Source organism: Nematolebias whitei, chromosome 12, assembly GCF_014905685.2.
Source record: "Nematolebias whitei isolate Nwh7 chromosome 12, NemWhi1, whole genome shotgun sequence".
NCBI classification, from domain to species: domain Eukaryota; kingdom Metazoa; phylum Chordata; class Actinopteri; order Cyprinodontiformes; family Rivulidae; genus Nematolebias; species Nematolebias whitei.
Window position 1 is genome coordinate 23,970,168 of NC_056509.1, and position 13,632 is coordinate 23,983,799.

Below are 13,632 nucleotides of genomic sequence, written 5' to 3' on the forward strand. Positions count from 1 at the left end.
CAGTTCCCCCCGCTCATCCTGAAGAACAGGTGAGATCCTACCAAGCTTTGGGATGGCTCTGATTGAAGACCTAATTGTGATTGTGGGTGAATTTCATGGTTTCGAAGCGTGAAACCCTCAGTGAGATGGACAGAGGGATGGCGGGAGTGAGGGAAGCAGAAAAGGACTGCAAATTAGGTGTCAAGATGCCAAGAGCCAAAACTTGGAGGGAGGGCGACCATGACTGGTCAGATACGCAAGACGGACACACAAAGATACATCTGTGGATTTATATGGCATGCTAAGAGGTTCAGAAGTGACTCTATTACACATCATTATTTATAAAGACAAAATAAAAATGTTTTTTAAAATAATTGATGCATCCTATTTTACAGGTCCTTGAAATGTTTCATCAACTGGAGATCCATCCATACATCCAAACATCATCTTTGGGTCATGGGGGTCGCTGGTGCCCATGTCCAGCAGTCACTGTGTAGGAGGCGGGGAACACCCTGAACAGGTCTCCAGTCCATCACAGGGACACACAGAGACAAACAAAACAATCATTCACTCTCTCACTCACACCTAGAGACAATTTAGAGTTACCAATCTGCCTAACTTGCATGTTTTTGGTCTGTGGGAGGAAACTGGAGTACCCAGAGAAAACCACACATGCACGGAGAGAACATGCAAACTCCCAGAATGCCTCTGCCTGGGATTCTATCCAGCAACGTTCTTGATGAGAGGCGGCAGCTATACCAACTGTGCCTGTAAAGTATTATATTAGGAATAAATTGACTGGATGGATGGATTTGACTCTGGATCAGAGTTGGATTTATGATTTGGACTTTTTTTTTTTTAAATTGTTATAAATATGAATAATTGGTTCTGAACCGAAATGATAAAAACGTCTCAACATAAATGCAAAAGCACAAATAACTTTATTTGTTGCACCTCCTTTTACAACTCTCTGACCTTCAGATCACCACCTGCCATTTATTTATCTACGGTATTACCTTTCCACATTACAACTGCTCTTCCAGATGCGCTCATTTTTTCTTCATCGATCAAAGGCAAGAAAAGGATATTCCTAAAACAGTTCTCTTATCTTCCCTGACCAGGAATACTCCTGTTGTCGAGTGACTGCACCCCTGCTGAAAGTCTCGACTATCTTTTTAAGTCTTGGCTGCATGGGTCTATGCCACAGAAAAGCCAAGTGTGACTCAACTGAGCCAGACCTGCCAAAACTGGTAGTTAGCTACATAATTAGGGATCAGCTTGTAATGGGGCTCATTTATCAAACCAAATACAGAGAAAACAAAAATGGAGAGATGGCCAGAAATTGATCTTCATTTTCTTTAGCTGTAGCTTTCTCTTTGCTGTTGGACTAAGTCAGTGATTCCTGCATAAACACAGTCAAAGTAAAACATTTAAAAATTTAAAAAGAGCTTGCAGGATGTGCAAACTCCAAGCGCATGAACGTGGGATGGGGAGGTTTTAGAATAAAGAGTTTTTTTCAGATCATAGCTGTTCAGTGGGAGCAGAAGCTAGCTGGGTCATCCCGATGGTTCCAGGCTACAAGAAACAAACCCACTTACAGTTTCTACAAGAGAAATACTCTGCTGATTTGGTAAAACTTTGGGTAATTATTCATGTTTTCGAAACTATTGGAAGAAATAAACTTGTGTTTATGAGTCTTCTGCAAGCGAGCTGTTAATCTGTCGCATCCTTCTGCAAGCTGCTGAGATTGGGTTTGATTTATAGAGCCTGCCTTTCAAGTTAATTTGACAGACCAGCTGCCTGTTGTTCACAAATCCTCCCTAATCTCTGAAAAATGCTCACTTTTCTTCAACAAAACAAACATGCACTGTATTAAACCGCGAAGCTCGGCCTTGCTCTGATTCACGCTGATGCATTTTTATCCATAAATAAATGTAGACAGTCTATCACTTTTAGCATATCCACAGAGAGTTGACTGAACTGCACCATCACATAAAATACTATTTATGTATCGTTGTGCAGCTTTGACTAAACAACAGTGTGAAATGATAAATACAGCAGAGTGACAGGGGCTCAAATATTAAAGACGAGAGAGAAATTGAGAGAGAACACGTGGCAGTAGTTTATATTTAGGAACAAAATTATAACAGTTCTTAGAGGTGGAACAATACTAATATTTGTTCCAAAGATCTGTGGTGCAGGTCTAGACATTTGGAAGTTAGATTCTGTGGACTTGTATGAACATCTAAAGAAATTGCATTTCCAGCGAAAATACAGTGTGAATGCTTAGTGCAGAAGAACTTGCTGAAAAACAGCTGAAGTTAGCTAAAAAAAAACATGCTGCAATATTGCTGAAATGGATAAATAAGCCTAAGTTAGCAGAAGAAAGCAGAAAGAACAAGTTAGCTGAATTAGGTTTAAAGAAGCAGAAATGGCTGAAAAAAGCTGAAATTAGCAACAACAAAAAATAGCTGCATACTAGCTGAAAAGGCAGAAAGAAGCTTAAACTACCACAAGGAAGTAGAATGAGCTGAAAGGAGCTAAAAAAAGTGTGGAATTAGCTGAAAAAGTTAAAATTAGCACAAAACAGCTATATAGCTGAAATAGCAGAAAAAGCTGAAAGTATTAGAAATAAGATAAAATGAGCGTATAAAGCAGAAGTTAGTAGAAAGAAGTTGATTAGGCTGAAATTATCAGTAATTACCAAAAAAAACCAAACTTGAAGTCATCTTAAAACAGCTACAATTAGCTAAGAAATATACTGCAACGAGGTCAAAAAGGTAGAACAAGCTGAAATGAGCTAAAAAAAGGGTGAAATTAGCTGCAAAAGCTCAAATTAGCATAAAACAGCTAAATAGTAGCTGAAATAGCAGAAAAAGCGGAAACAGGCAGAAATGAGCTCAAAGGAGCATAAAAAGCACAAGTTAACAGAAATAAGTTAATTAGGCTGATAGTATCAGGAATTACCACAAAAAAACTTAAATTTATCTTAAAACAGCTAAAGATCAGCTAAGAAACATGCTGCAATGTGGTTGAAAAAGTAGAACAAGCTGAAATTATCATAAGAAAGCAGAAAGAACACATTAGCCCATTTAGGCTGATAAAAGCCGAAATCAGCACAAAAAAGGGGAAATTATCTGAAAAACAAAAAAAGTCAGAAATGAGCCAAAATCAGCTGAAAAGTAGCTTAAAAAAAGCTGATAAAAAGCTTAAATTACCAGAAGGAAGTGGAGAGAGCACATTTTTGAAGAATTAGGCTGAAAAAAGTTGAAAAAAGCTTAAAAAATGTGGAATATGCTGAAAAAGCTGAAATTATCATGAAAACAGCTATATATTAGCTTCAATAGTAGAAAAAACGGTAACTTGCACAAATCAGCTAAAATGCGCACAACAAGCTGAAATTAGCTGAACAAAGTTGGAAGAAGCACAAAAACGTTCAGTTAGCTGAAAGAATCTGAAATGAGCACAAAACAGCTGAAAAAAACCAGCCGAAATTAGCTGAAAATCGTTTAAAATTGCACAAGGAAGCTGAAAGAAGCTGAACCAGAACAAAAAGTGAAAGGAGCAGTAACAGGTTGTAAACTGGGGTCCACCCCCAGAAATTTCTAAATAAAGTAGATGTGATTTCCTGCATTTTAGTGTATTTTAATGGGTTGTTAAACAGCTTGTAAAAATATAACTAAATAATAAATTGCGGGCAACCAAGCACCGGTTCACGGACCCCCAGGGGTCCGGGGACCACAGTTTGAGAACCACTGCTTTATAGGACTTTGTCCTGACAATAACAGGTTTATGTACAGGCTGACAAAAATGAAGCACTGCTACCAAATTTGCATTTGTCAGCATTTTATCTAGTGACATATCTATAGTGGTCCTTTACAACAAAGAACAAGATCCAGCTGTTTATGACTTATCCAAGGTTTTTCTACTAGTCCTCACAAACAATAGGTTTGAGCTACACAGTGTTACTTAGTAACTGGATGCAACAACACACTTAATTGGAAAATTGAAAGCCACATTATGCAAATTCTACTGATTTGTGAATGCAGAACCACACATCTGGCTGAGGAACTCCAGGAAACAGTATCTGGATGAAAACTAGCAAGACCACATGGTACAACGTTACAAAAACCAGTATGGCAAAAAAACCTAATTTTTCTGCTGTTCTGAAAACAAACTGGATCCTGATGTTTGTGCATCTTTACACCCATATTACTTCTCCTGTTCAAAAGAAAGACTTTACTGAACAAACATCAAGTCCTCCCTTCATCCTCAGCTCTGTTGCCTGTGAGGTCTTGTCATAATTTAAAAAAAAACAGAAGGAACCGTTTGAAAGATTTGTGTAAAATAGGATAAAGACAATCAAAATATTCTTCCCAAAAAAGACAAATCACACTCAGACATGACAAGAACAGCTGAAGTTAAAGCTTTAATTAAAAGAAGCTGACAAACAGGCTGGCATGAGGCTCATTGTTTTGTCTTCCAGTCCTAAAATATAACTGGATATGTGACCGGGCGCAGACTATGAATTTATTATGAATGCTGGATGGACAGTCTACAGGTTTTATCTGCAGGAAGCAAACTATTTACAACTCTCCTTGCTGCATCTACGTCAATGTTTAGATCGTCAGAACTGTTCGTGCAGCTCACACTGTCCATGTCTGCCAGCTGCTGAATCAATATTTCATCAGAAAAGTTGGTTTAGGCATTCGCAGCAGGTCAACACATCTAGACTGTAAAAAAAACACACCAACACTTTCTAAATGGATATTTGAACCCGAATAATACATTTGCAATCATTACCATAAACTGAATTAAAAACGTGCAATTTCTCTCAAAATGTTGATATATTAGTAACGCACTCGACCGCTGTTCGTACACTTGGTAAAAACATGTATTTTATTCACTTTGCACTTTTGTGACTCTTTAGACCTTCTCATTTGATTTAGAGGATTTAATGATTTAAATAGAAATACTAAATAAAAGTCTATGTTGCTTAGAGACAAGTTCCAGGGGCGATTCTAGAGTCTGACATTTAGGGGTGCTTAGCCCCCCAGTACTGACACTAGCTATGTTTACATGCGCAGAATTCTCTGACCGGATTGAAATGTGTTCTGATTGAATAATTCAAACGTATTGTTTACATGGGCACAATCTGTTCATGATGAGCGTTTACATGCAGCGGGCTTTGTTCTGAACAGCAGTACTGACATGCGCAGTGTGGTAAACTCTCCTTAAAAAAAACACCGAAGAAGAAGTTCTACTTCCGGGTGAACGTAAACAAACCTGAGCACCCAAAATGGACCCGCGACAGGTTTTAATGATGTTGGAGACGTTATTGCACTCCCTGACTGAGCTACAGGTAATAGAAATAATTTTGAGCTCTTTAAAAGTTTCTAGTAGAAATGTTGTGTCGCTCACCGACCAGTTTTACTTCCCTGACATGCTAATATTATTAGCGTTAGCCAGGCGGAAATGGCAAAGTCGCACATGCGCAGTCAGGTCAGTTTTTCACCATCAGATAAAAACGAACAGATCAAGCGTTTACATGCGCACCGATCAGGTTTCGGATCGGCGTAAACCACCCGTTTCGTTCTGATCAGAAATTATAACGGATCGCGCCGAATACACAAAAAATAACCCGAACGGAGCGTTTACATGACACACTTTTATTCCGACCGGCCATTTGATCCGGTTACTTATGTCCATGTAAACATACCCAATGGCTGTTGGCTTGAACAACATGGTGGCCATTGGCATCAGACGCATTCATAATGTGGGGGGACAGACTGGTGGAGGGTCCTCCTCCAGAAAACTTTGAATAAAGTAGATGCCATTTCCTGCATTCTGGTGTATTTTAATGGATTGTTAAACATCTACATTTACCTCCATAAGTAAACACTTGATTCAACAAGTACTTTAGAGAGCACGGCACAACAAGATGTAGCGCTAAGCTAGCGGCGTGCAATACAGACGCGTTAGCTAAGATGCTACAGACGTAGCGCTCTGCTTTATATTTCACAACTTAATAAACACTTTATACTAAATTACCTTAGTGTTAACTGATCATAACAAATAAAAACTAAACTTATGCAACCAGAAGTTGCAACATATATCTACATACTATCTTATCTTAAAACACATAAAACAAAACACAACTAGCTTTAAGCATTAACTTTTAATTTAACCATTAAGCATTTGATGTAATTGTGACAAAAATGGAGGATTTACCTGCAGTTACCTTTGTACAGATGAACATGTGGCACTTCCTGTTTATCACTGTTGTGTTCAGCTGCTCATGAGGTCGGCTGCAGGGCTTTATCATCTTTAACATTTTTCCAGACTCAGTTTAGGTTTTGGAAATGGAATAAATTGTATTCCACCTTCTGAAGTAGGGCTATTCAACTAAACTGCTCAGGGGGCCACAGTTACTGAGACCCAGCAGCTCAGGGGCCGGACATAAAGCAATTAATGTCATTATGTAAATAAACCAAGTATTACAATGATCTGTTACTTTTTAAATTAGTTTATTTTGTTGCATAGAATCAAAAATGCAATAAACAGAACCCCAAATCCAGAACTGGCAAAAAAAAAAAAAAAAATATTATTTTTCAGGGGTGCTGAAAACAATTTAGGGGTGTTTGAGCACCCCCCAAAGAGGCTAAAATCGCTGCGGACAAGTACTATGACAGGATCCAACAATTTCCCCAAACATCTTGAGAAGCCCGTTAGCTTTTTCCCGTAATAAGGCAGGTGAAAGCAACTGTGACCCTATGTTATAAATGCCTTCTTTTTAGCCTGAGCGTCATGCAGTTTCTTCAAAACTCTTCCAAGTTTGAGCCCGAGTAGTTTTTGTGTGCGTTTGGTTAATGATTCCCTCGACTGTGCTCCTCAACCACCAGGCAGAGGAAGCTGTCGGTAGTTCTCGGGAGAGGAGAAGTAGGTTAAACGTTTACAGTGCTGTTAATTGAGTCCAGTTGCTGAGGGCCTGGGAGAAGCTCCATGATTGCACAAAAACGCACACAAGAGGGGGGAGGCACAGGCAGAGAAAACACCGACAAACGCACAACGCCGTGAAGAAACGCTGATTTCTTTGGAGCTGCGAACGCCCCGGACGCATCGACAGCCCTCAAATTAAGCAGCTCCGAGACAGATGAATCAAATGCGTTTCCATTACGGGGCAAATATTCCATCTACCCCCAGTCATAACGACACCATATAGCAGCATTACGGGGAAATATCAAATTAGGCTGTTTCATTTGGAGGACTGTTGTGCATTGCAAACAGCTTTGGAGATCAATTGAGCTGCTAGGTAATGAGCGGCAGCGGCCCGCTCTAATATACTCAGTAATGTTCTTTTGATTGCTTTGGTTAATCTTGCTCTGCCATGCAGTGGATAGGATTGGGGGGAGGGGGCTGGTAGTCATCCCTAGTCCCTCTGCTGAAGCACAGGTTGGAGGAATAAAATAAAAAATGGAGAGCGGTGTTAAGAACAAAAAGCAATATAAATCCAACTATTACATCTGGGTAATTCTTGTTCATGTTTTATGCCAATATGAATTCATTAGACTCCAGAAGATGCTGCTTCTGTGTTGAAGGAATTTCACTCGGCTTGGTGAAAAATAAGAAGCCCCAGATGAATAGAGCGTGATGCACGAGCTTCAGATGAAGTGTTGCTCATGTGTTTTGATGCTGAAGTGGATGGAATCGGGCACGATGTACCACTCTGACTTCTGAAAGTAAATCTTCTCGCCCTCAGAGAGGCGAGAGCCACTTCGCCACTCCACAACACTTACAGCTGTGGCCATTTAGTATTCTCCAGCTCTGCTCCGGTCCTCTGCACCCCTTGCTCACCTAGAAAATGCTAACAAACCTGTCTGATCACTTTTGCAATATGCTGCACCGCACTACTGCATGCCACACCATCTGCCACATTTTGCTGTGCAGAGTGAATATTTATCCGCTCATATCTGCGTTGCTTAGTATTCAGCTACTTTTGCAGAGCTGCCCACACTCAGGATGGCAGTCAAGTGTGGAGGTTAGAGGAGCTACAGGTTTGGTTTCCTGTTTGGGGACGGGGTGTTCGTAGGATTTGCATGACTCTTACCTCTCCACGTGGTCCAGGTTTCCTGACACGCCCAGTCCTGCAATGGTGTACAGTTTTCCATCGTATACCAGGCTGTTGTGTCTGCAGCGAGCCACGGTCATCCGGGACACCAAATTCCAGTTGTCCAATAGGGACATATAGCACCACACGTCGGCCACCATCACACCTGACTCAGTGCCACCTGTGACGGGTAAAAATAAGGGTTAGGTAGAGGAAATATAAATACTGAAGGCACTTTAAATGTTCTGAAGAACTCAGAACCGGTGCACTAAAGCTCTGTTGTGTTGATGCTGCTGTGAAAAAAAAAAAGGTTCTGGTTGGACAATTGATGTCTAAAATTGGGGGTGAAGGACTGAATGTTAATTGTTGGTTACCGTATACCACCACTGCTCCCTGTATTCACTGGTTAACTGGTCATCATTAACTTCACGCAGACTCTCTCACTGGTATATTTTCATCTTTAAATCACTTCTTGGTCTGTTGCCTTCATACATCTCCTCCTACATGTCTCTGCATGAGTGCAGCTACAGCGTGCGCTCTCAGGACATTATTACCTGCAGTGTCCCCTCAGTGCAGACTGAAATAGGCAAAAGGGCCTTCTCCTACTCCACTCCCGTTTCCTGGAATATCTTAGAAAAAGATTTGAAGCTCTTGACCTCTCTAAGTGGCTTCAAACATCTGCTAAGTTCCTGGGAAAAACCAATGCAGACATGTTCTTGTTTTTAGTATTCTACATCAACTTACAACCTAGCTGTTTTTTTTGTTGTTACATTTTCTTTTAAATACCATTTATTTCCACTTGTTATTCTCAGTTTGTATCTTTTATGATGGTCTATCGTTGTCTTTGTTGTCATCACTCTTTGTTAAAATAGGTCTCTCTTGTAAATGAGTCTCTGAGGCTCATTGGGATTAATCTGTATAAATAAAGATTGAATGAAAAAGATCCCTTAAGCAATAAGCCATTTTGGTCATTACCATCTCAGGTGTGATTTGGGGTACTCCACCAGCAGTCACATGCCGAAGTGTCCCTGACAAAGACACTGTGGTGTCAAGGTTGTGTGCACACCAACTTTGGCCAAATTTTGAATCAGTCTCCTTATTTTAACGTGCCAGAAAGAGACGCATAAAAAACATTTTTTAACAGCTCTATATGTGATATCGAGGTCACACCTAATAGCTAATATTTAATGCATTACCTTATAAACTCTTATTTGAGTTGAATCAGCATCTTATTTTACAAAATAATGGCACGATTCACTGTCGTTTATTAAATCATCAACATTTTGAACCTGGACATTAATAAAAGCTTTATTTTGTTAACATTTTTGAAGCAATTAAATAAACTGTACTTATATAGCACCTTTCTATCTTATCAAGATACTCAAAGCACTTAACAATCTGTGCCCTCATTTACCCATTCATACAGCACTCTAAGATATTTCTACAAAGACTAGTCAGAGCTTTATTACATTTATACACTGGTACACTGGTGGGGCACACATGGGAGGTGATGAGGGGTTCAGTGTCTTGCCCAGGGGCACATGGCATGTGACTGCTGGTGGAATCAAACCCCCAACTCTTGCATTGGAGGACAACTGCTCTAACCACTCAGCCACAACCGCCCCACAATTAACCAGGAAGGCCCAATTTGCCAAGTTAACCTTTCTCATCTATCCTTTGAGAAGCTACATTATAGAACAGAATAGTTACAGATAGTAGAAAATATGCTGCAGGTACATAACATGTACATTTTTTGTCCACCAATGAGAAACATGGATAAAAGTGACAAACATTTGTTTGCTGCTAAGTTGACGACTCAACCAAGCCAAGAAACCCCCGCTTGTTTTAGCTCTCTACAAATCAGGCCTTTTGGCTGCGTGGCCTGACTTGTGACACCAGCCGTGGTTCAGTGACCCCGTGTGGCTCCAGAGGAAGGTTACGGACCAGACAGAGCCTGTTGATTGGCTGGTTTGTACAGCCCTGATTTCCCCACTGGCTGTGGGACTCCCTGTAGACACATGCAGACCGGCTCCAAAGCCCAAACACAAATTTACATTTATATGAAAGAAGCGGGAGAGGAGACGAACACGCAGGACAAATCCTGTTGCAGTTCCACAGTGTGGTGTGAAGGTCTGAGTAGCGTGCATGATTTTTATTTTTTTTTTGCACAAATGGACTGTGGAGGGAGAAATTCAGTTCGCCTCTGAAGGAGTGACTTGAAGGTGTGACATAGAGGGTGCGCACAGTAAGGAAAAAATAAACCGAAGAAAACCGCAGTAAAACGTAAAGTCGAGTGCAGGAAGTAAAAAAGAAACCTTCAGAGAAAGCAAAGAAAATATACATTTGGCACTAAAAGCGTCTTAAGTTGTCTGCAAAGTTTGACTGGAGAAACCTTTCAGAGCAACATGTGGGTAAGTCTGCCGTCTCTTCAAAACTCTAAATGTTTCAGAAAGGTCACAAGAAGTGAGCAACGGACTGCGCAGGGTTCACGCTGCTGTATCACCCAGACAGCAGAGGAACAAGTGACTCAAATCCCAAAGTAAACAAGTGGTACATCAATATCCCCCGTCACTGAAGGTTTTGAATAGTGAATGTTTTTAGTTTTTGAGATGAACATTTTTCTGGACTGGAAATGAACAATGTATTCAAGTAAATGTTATTGTTTTTGGTGCAAGATATTCAACAGGTAGGTGTTACACTGTATACAAGAACAGAGGTAGCTTTTATTTTTTCTTGTCCGAGGCGGAGCAGAGTGATGGATCCCAGCAGCTAAGGGGTTCAGGGTTGGTTTATTTCTCATATGCAAAATTAACACAAGGTCAGCAATGTAATGAAATGCTGAGGACGAGAAGAACCGTCTTGACTCGCCAAAAAAAAACAACAACAAATACGAAAGCATGCAACAAAAATACAAAAACAAGGCGCCAAAAGTGAAAAAGAAATAAATCTACAGCAGCATGGTTCTATTGGCAGAGTGGTTCTGTTGGCAGTGAGGTTATCTTAGCAACATGGTCCAGTTAGCGCACCATGGTACTGTTAGCAGTGTGGTTAAGTTAGCGGCATGGTCTTGTTAGCAGCATTAGCAGGTCCCGCTAAAAGCTTGATACTAACGACAGCAGCAGCTGCTCTCCCAGACTGCCCTCCAGAACTGGGTCCGGAAGACGGAGAACGTCCAAGTTTTCCCTGCAGAACCGAATGGGTCAGTAGAGTTCGGTCCATGCAGGCAGATGGAGGATCAAGAAGACAGCCCCTATGCCATGCCATGCCCCCTTCCAGCCTTCCAGAGGCTGGAAGCGGGCCGGGAGCTGAACCACAATGTCAGGATGGTGCAGCAGCGACACAGAAAACTCCACGTGTGTCGCGGTCATACCCGTAGTGTGGGTGTTCAGTGTAGGTGCAAAAAAAGTTAACACAAAAACAGTAAAAAAAAAAGATTGAGTGGATGCAGAGCTCCCGTCAATGCTAGCATTCTGCAGTGCACGTGACGTCAGAGACGAGCAGCAGTTTTTTTTAAACAAGTTGGAGGCGCGAAAGGGAAACTTGACTGCATTCTACATGAAGTGCATTACAGCAGTCAAGTCACGGATTATCTTCTCTAGGTCAAGTCTAATCAACATGGACTTGAGTTTTGACATATTGTGCCCCTGAGTAATTTTAATAACTCATCCACCCTGAAAACAGATGGGTTCAAATAAACCACCAAAAGCTCAAAATTGAAATCATATTCATGTTCGTAACTAATGGCAGATAAACTTCTAACCACAACTATAGCTGTTCTGAAAGGTATAACTTTAATTTGAACTAAATTGTACTGCTCAGGTGAAAAATGAAATTGGACATGACTTCAGGCAGAGTTCCACATCTTTTAAATGTGACTAAAATGTGTACAAGTCTTTTTCTGTTGTTTTTATTTCACAATAAATAAATGACTCATAAAAACAAGACTCCATTAGGTTCATTCCTTAGAGGATTGATATTGCTTTCATTTAGGAAGAGTGCCATTTTCAGTGTCAATGTGTATCAGCAGGTACTTAGAAGAAGAAAATAATCTGACCAGATGGGAATATATCTGGACCAATATAGAGAGAACTAATCCCACCATGCAGCAGGTTGGGCCTTGCCAGAGCTAGTTAAGAGGACCAGAGTTCATCCGATATTAGCAAGACGTAAAGAGCCAGAAGACTGCAGCTATAACTTTCCCTAACTGCAGCACAACAGTGCTGCGACCTTTCATCCTCCTCCTGCTTTGGGCCATTAAAAGCCTGCGACAGAAAGCTTGCAGCAGCCCTGCGAGCGCGGACCATTTAGCTCACCTGACAGGTAGATGTTGTCTCCCGCCGAGATGACGCTGAAGAACTCACGGTCGTAGAAGGGCAGGCTGGCCAGCGGGTACCACTTACTGTTCTGGGGGTTAAAGCATGTGACCGCTGTCAAGGAGCGCTGGTTCATCCCAATGGCCTGACGCCCTCCCACCAGAACTATCACCTCTGCTACACCTGCAGGACAAATGGACGGAAAGAGCGAGGAGAGAAAGCAGGTCAGCAGGGAAGGTCTTCATCAGTAAATAAGAGTCAGAGTCGGTAAAAGAGACAGTAGCACACAGGCACAATGCTCTGGAGGACGAGGTCTGAAGTCCCTTTATTATTAGTGGTGCGAGATCTTGTGTTAAAAAATGATGACCTTAGAGATATTTTGGGGGTACGAACATACCTGCTCAATCTGTTACAGATATGTATCCCTTACTTGGCTGTATGTATTCTAGGTTACAGTACTAGCACAACATTTAGCTCAACAGCTTTCAAATGAATTAAGTTATTGCCATTTGTGTGCTGGATAAGATGGATCAGCTGTAGTAGCCATCTTAAACTGGATCAACTTCAAAAGTTAATCAGTAAATTTAAAGTTAATTACTTTCTGTGAAGTTCGTTACATTTTAATGACCATTTGAACAATCCTGAGATATTTTGCTAACAGACAAACAGGGTTGACTCCAACAGTTACCAACGAAGTTTCAAGCCAATATATTAGAAAATGTGTAGTGCCTGGAGTATATGGTGGTGATTATTCTCAGCTACTACCACTCCAAATATTAGCTGCACATATGTAAAGTTGGCAGAGTTACAACCATGTTTGTGTTTGGCAAGTTTGAGCAGCTGTGGCGGCCATCTTGAATTGGATTTGCTCTAAAAGTTAATCATAGATGTACATCCAGGGATTTATGTTTGAAAGTGAAAACAAAAACTATCCAGTGGTTCATAAAGGACAAAAACATGTGCACAGGCGAGAATAAAACCTTTCAAATATTTTTGCACCAACAGGCTACACAAACCAGGAGCCAGGGATAAAATGCTTACTGTTTGGAATTCAGCAGGCCTTGGCCGTCCCTGAATCAATAAACTTGTTGGAAAATGCTGAACAAAACACAGAGCAGTAAAGTTTCCTCTTTTTCACAGAAAACTACAGAGTAAATGAGAAAGTATAACTCAATTAGCAAGAATGATGTGGTTACTAGCTCTCTCTCACACATAATTCACTTGACCACAGTA

The 13,632-nt window shown here is 40.8% G+C and overlaps 1 protein-coding gene across 1 annotated transcript in view; it reads right to left on the minus strand.

The window, feature by feature from the left end:
• The window catches only part of LOC119418463 (kelch-like protein 29), a 405,803-nt gene that overhangs the window by 64,804 nt on the left and 327,367 nt on the right, over positions 1–13,632 (minus strand). Inside the window, exons 11-12 of the mRNA XM_037685752.1 lie at positions 12,400–12,582; positions 8,087–8,267 (exon numbers count right to left, since the gene is read on the minus strand). Of these exons, the coding sequence (XP_037541680.1) occupies positions 8,087–8,267; positions 12,400–12,582 (364 nt within the window). The remainder of the gene's footprint in view (positions 1–8,086; positions 8,268–12,399; positions 12,583–13,632) is intronic.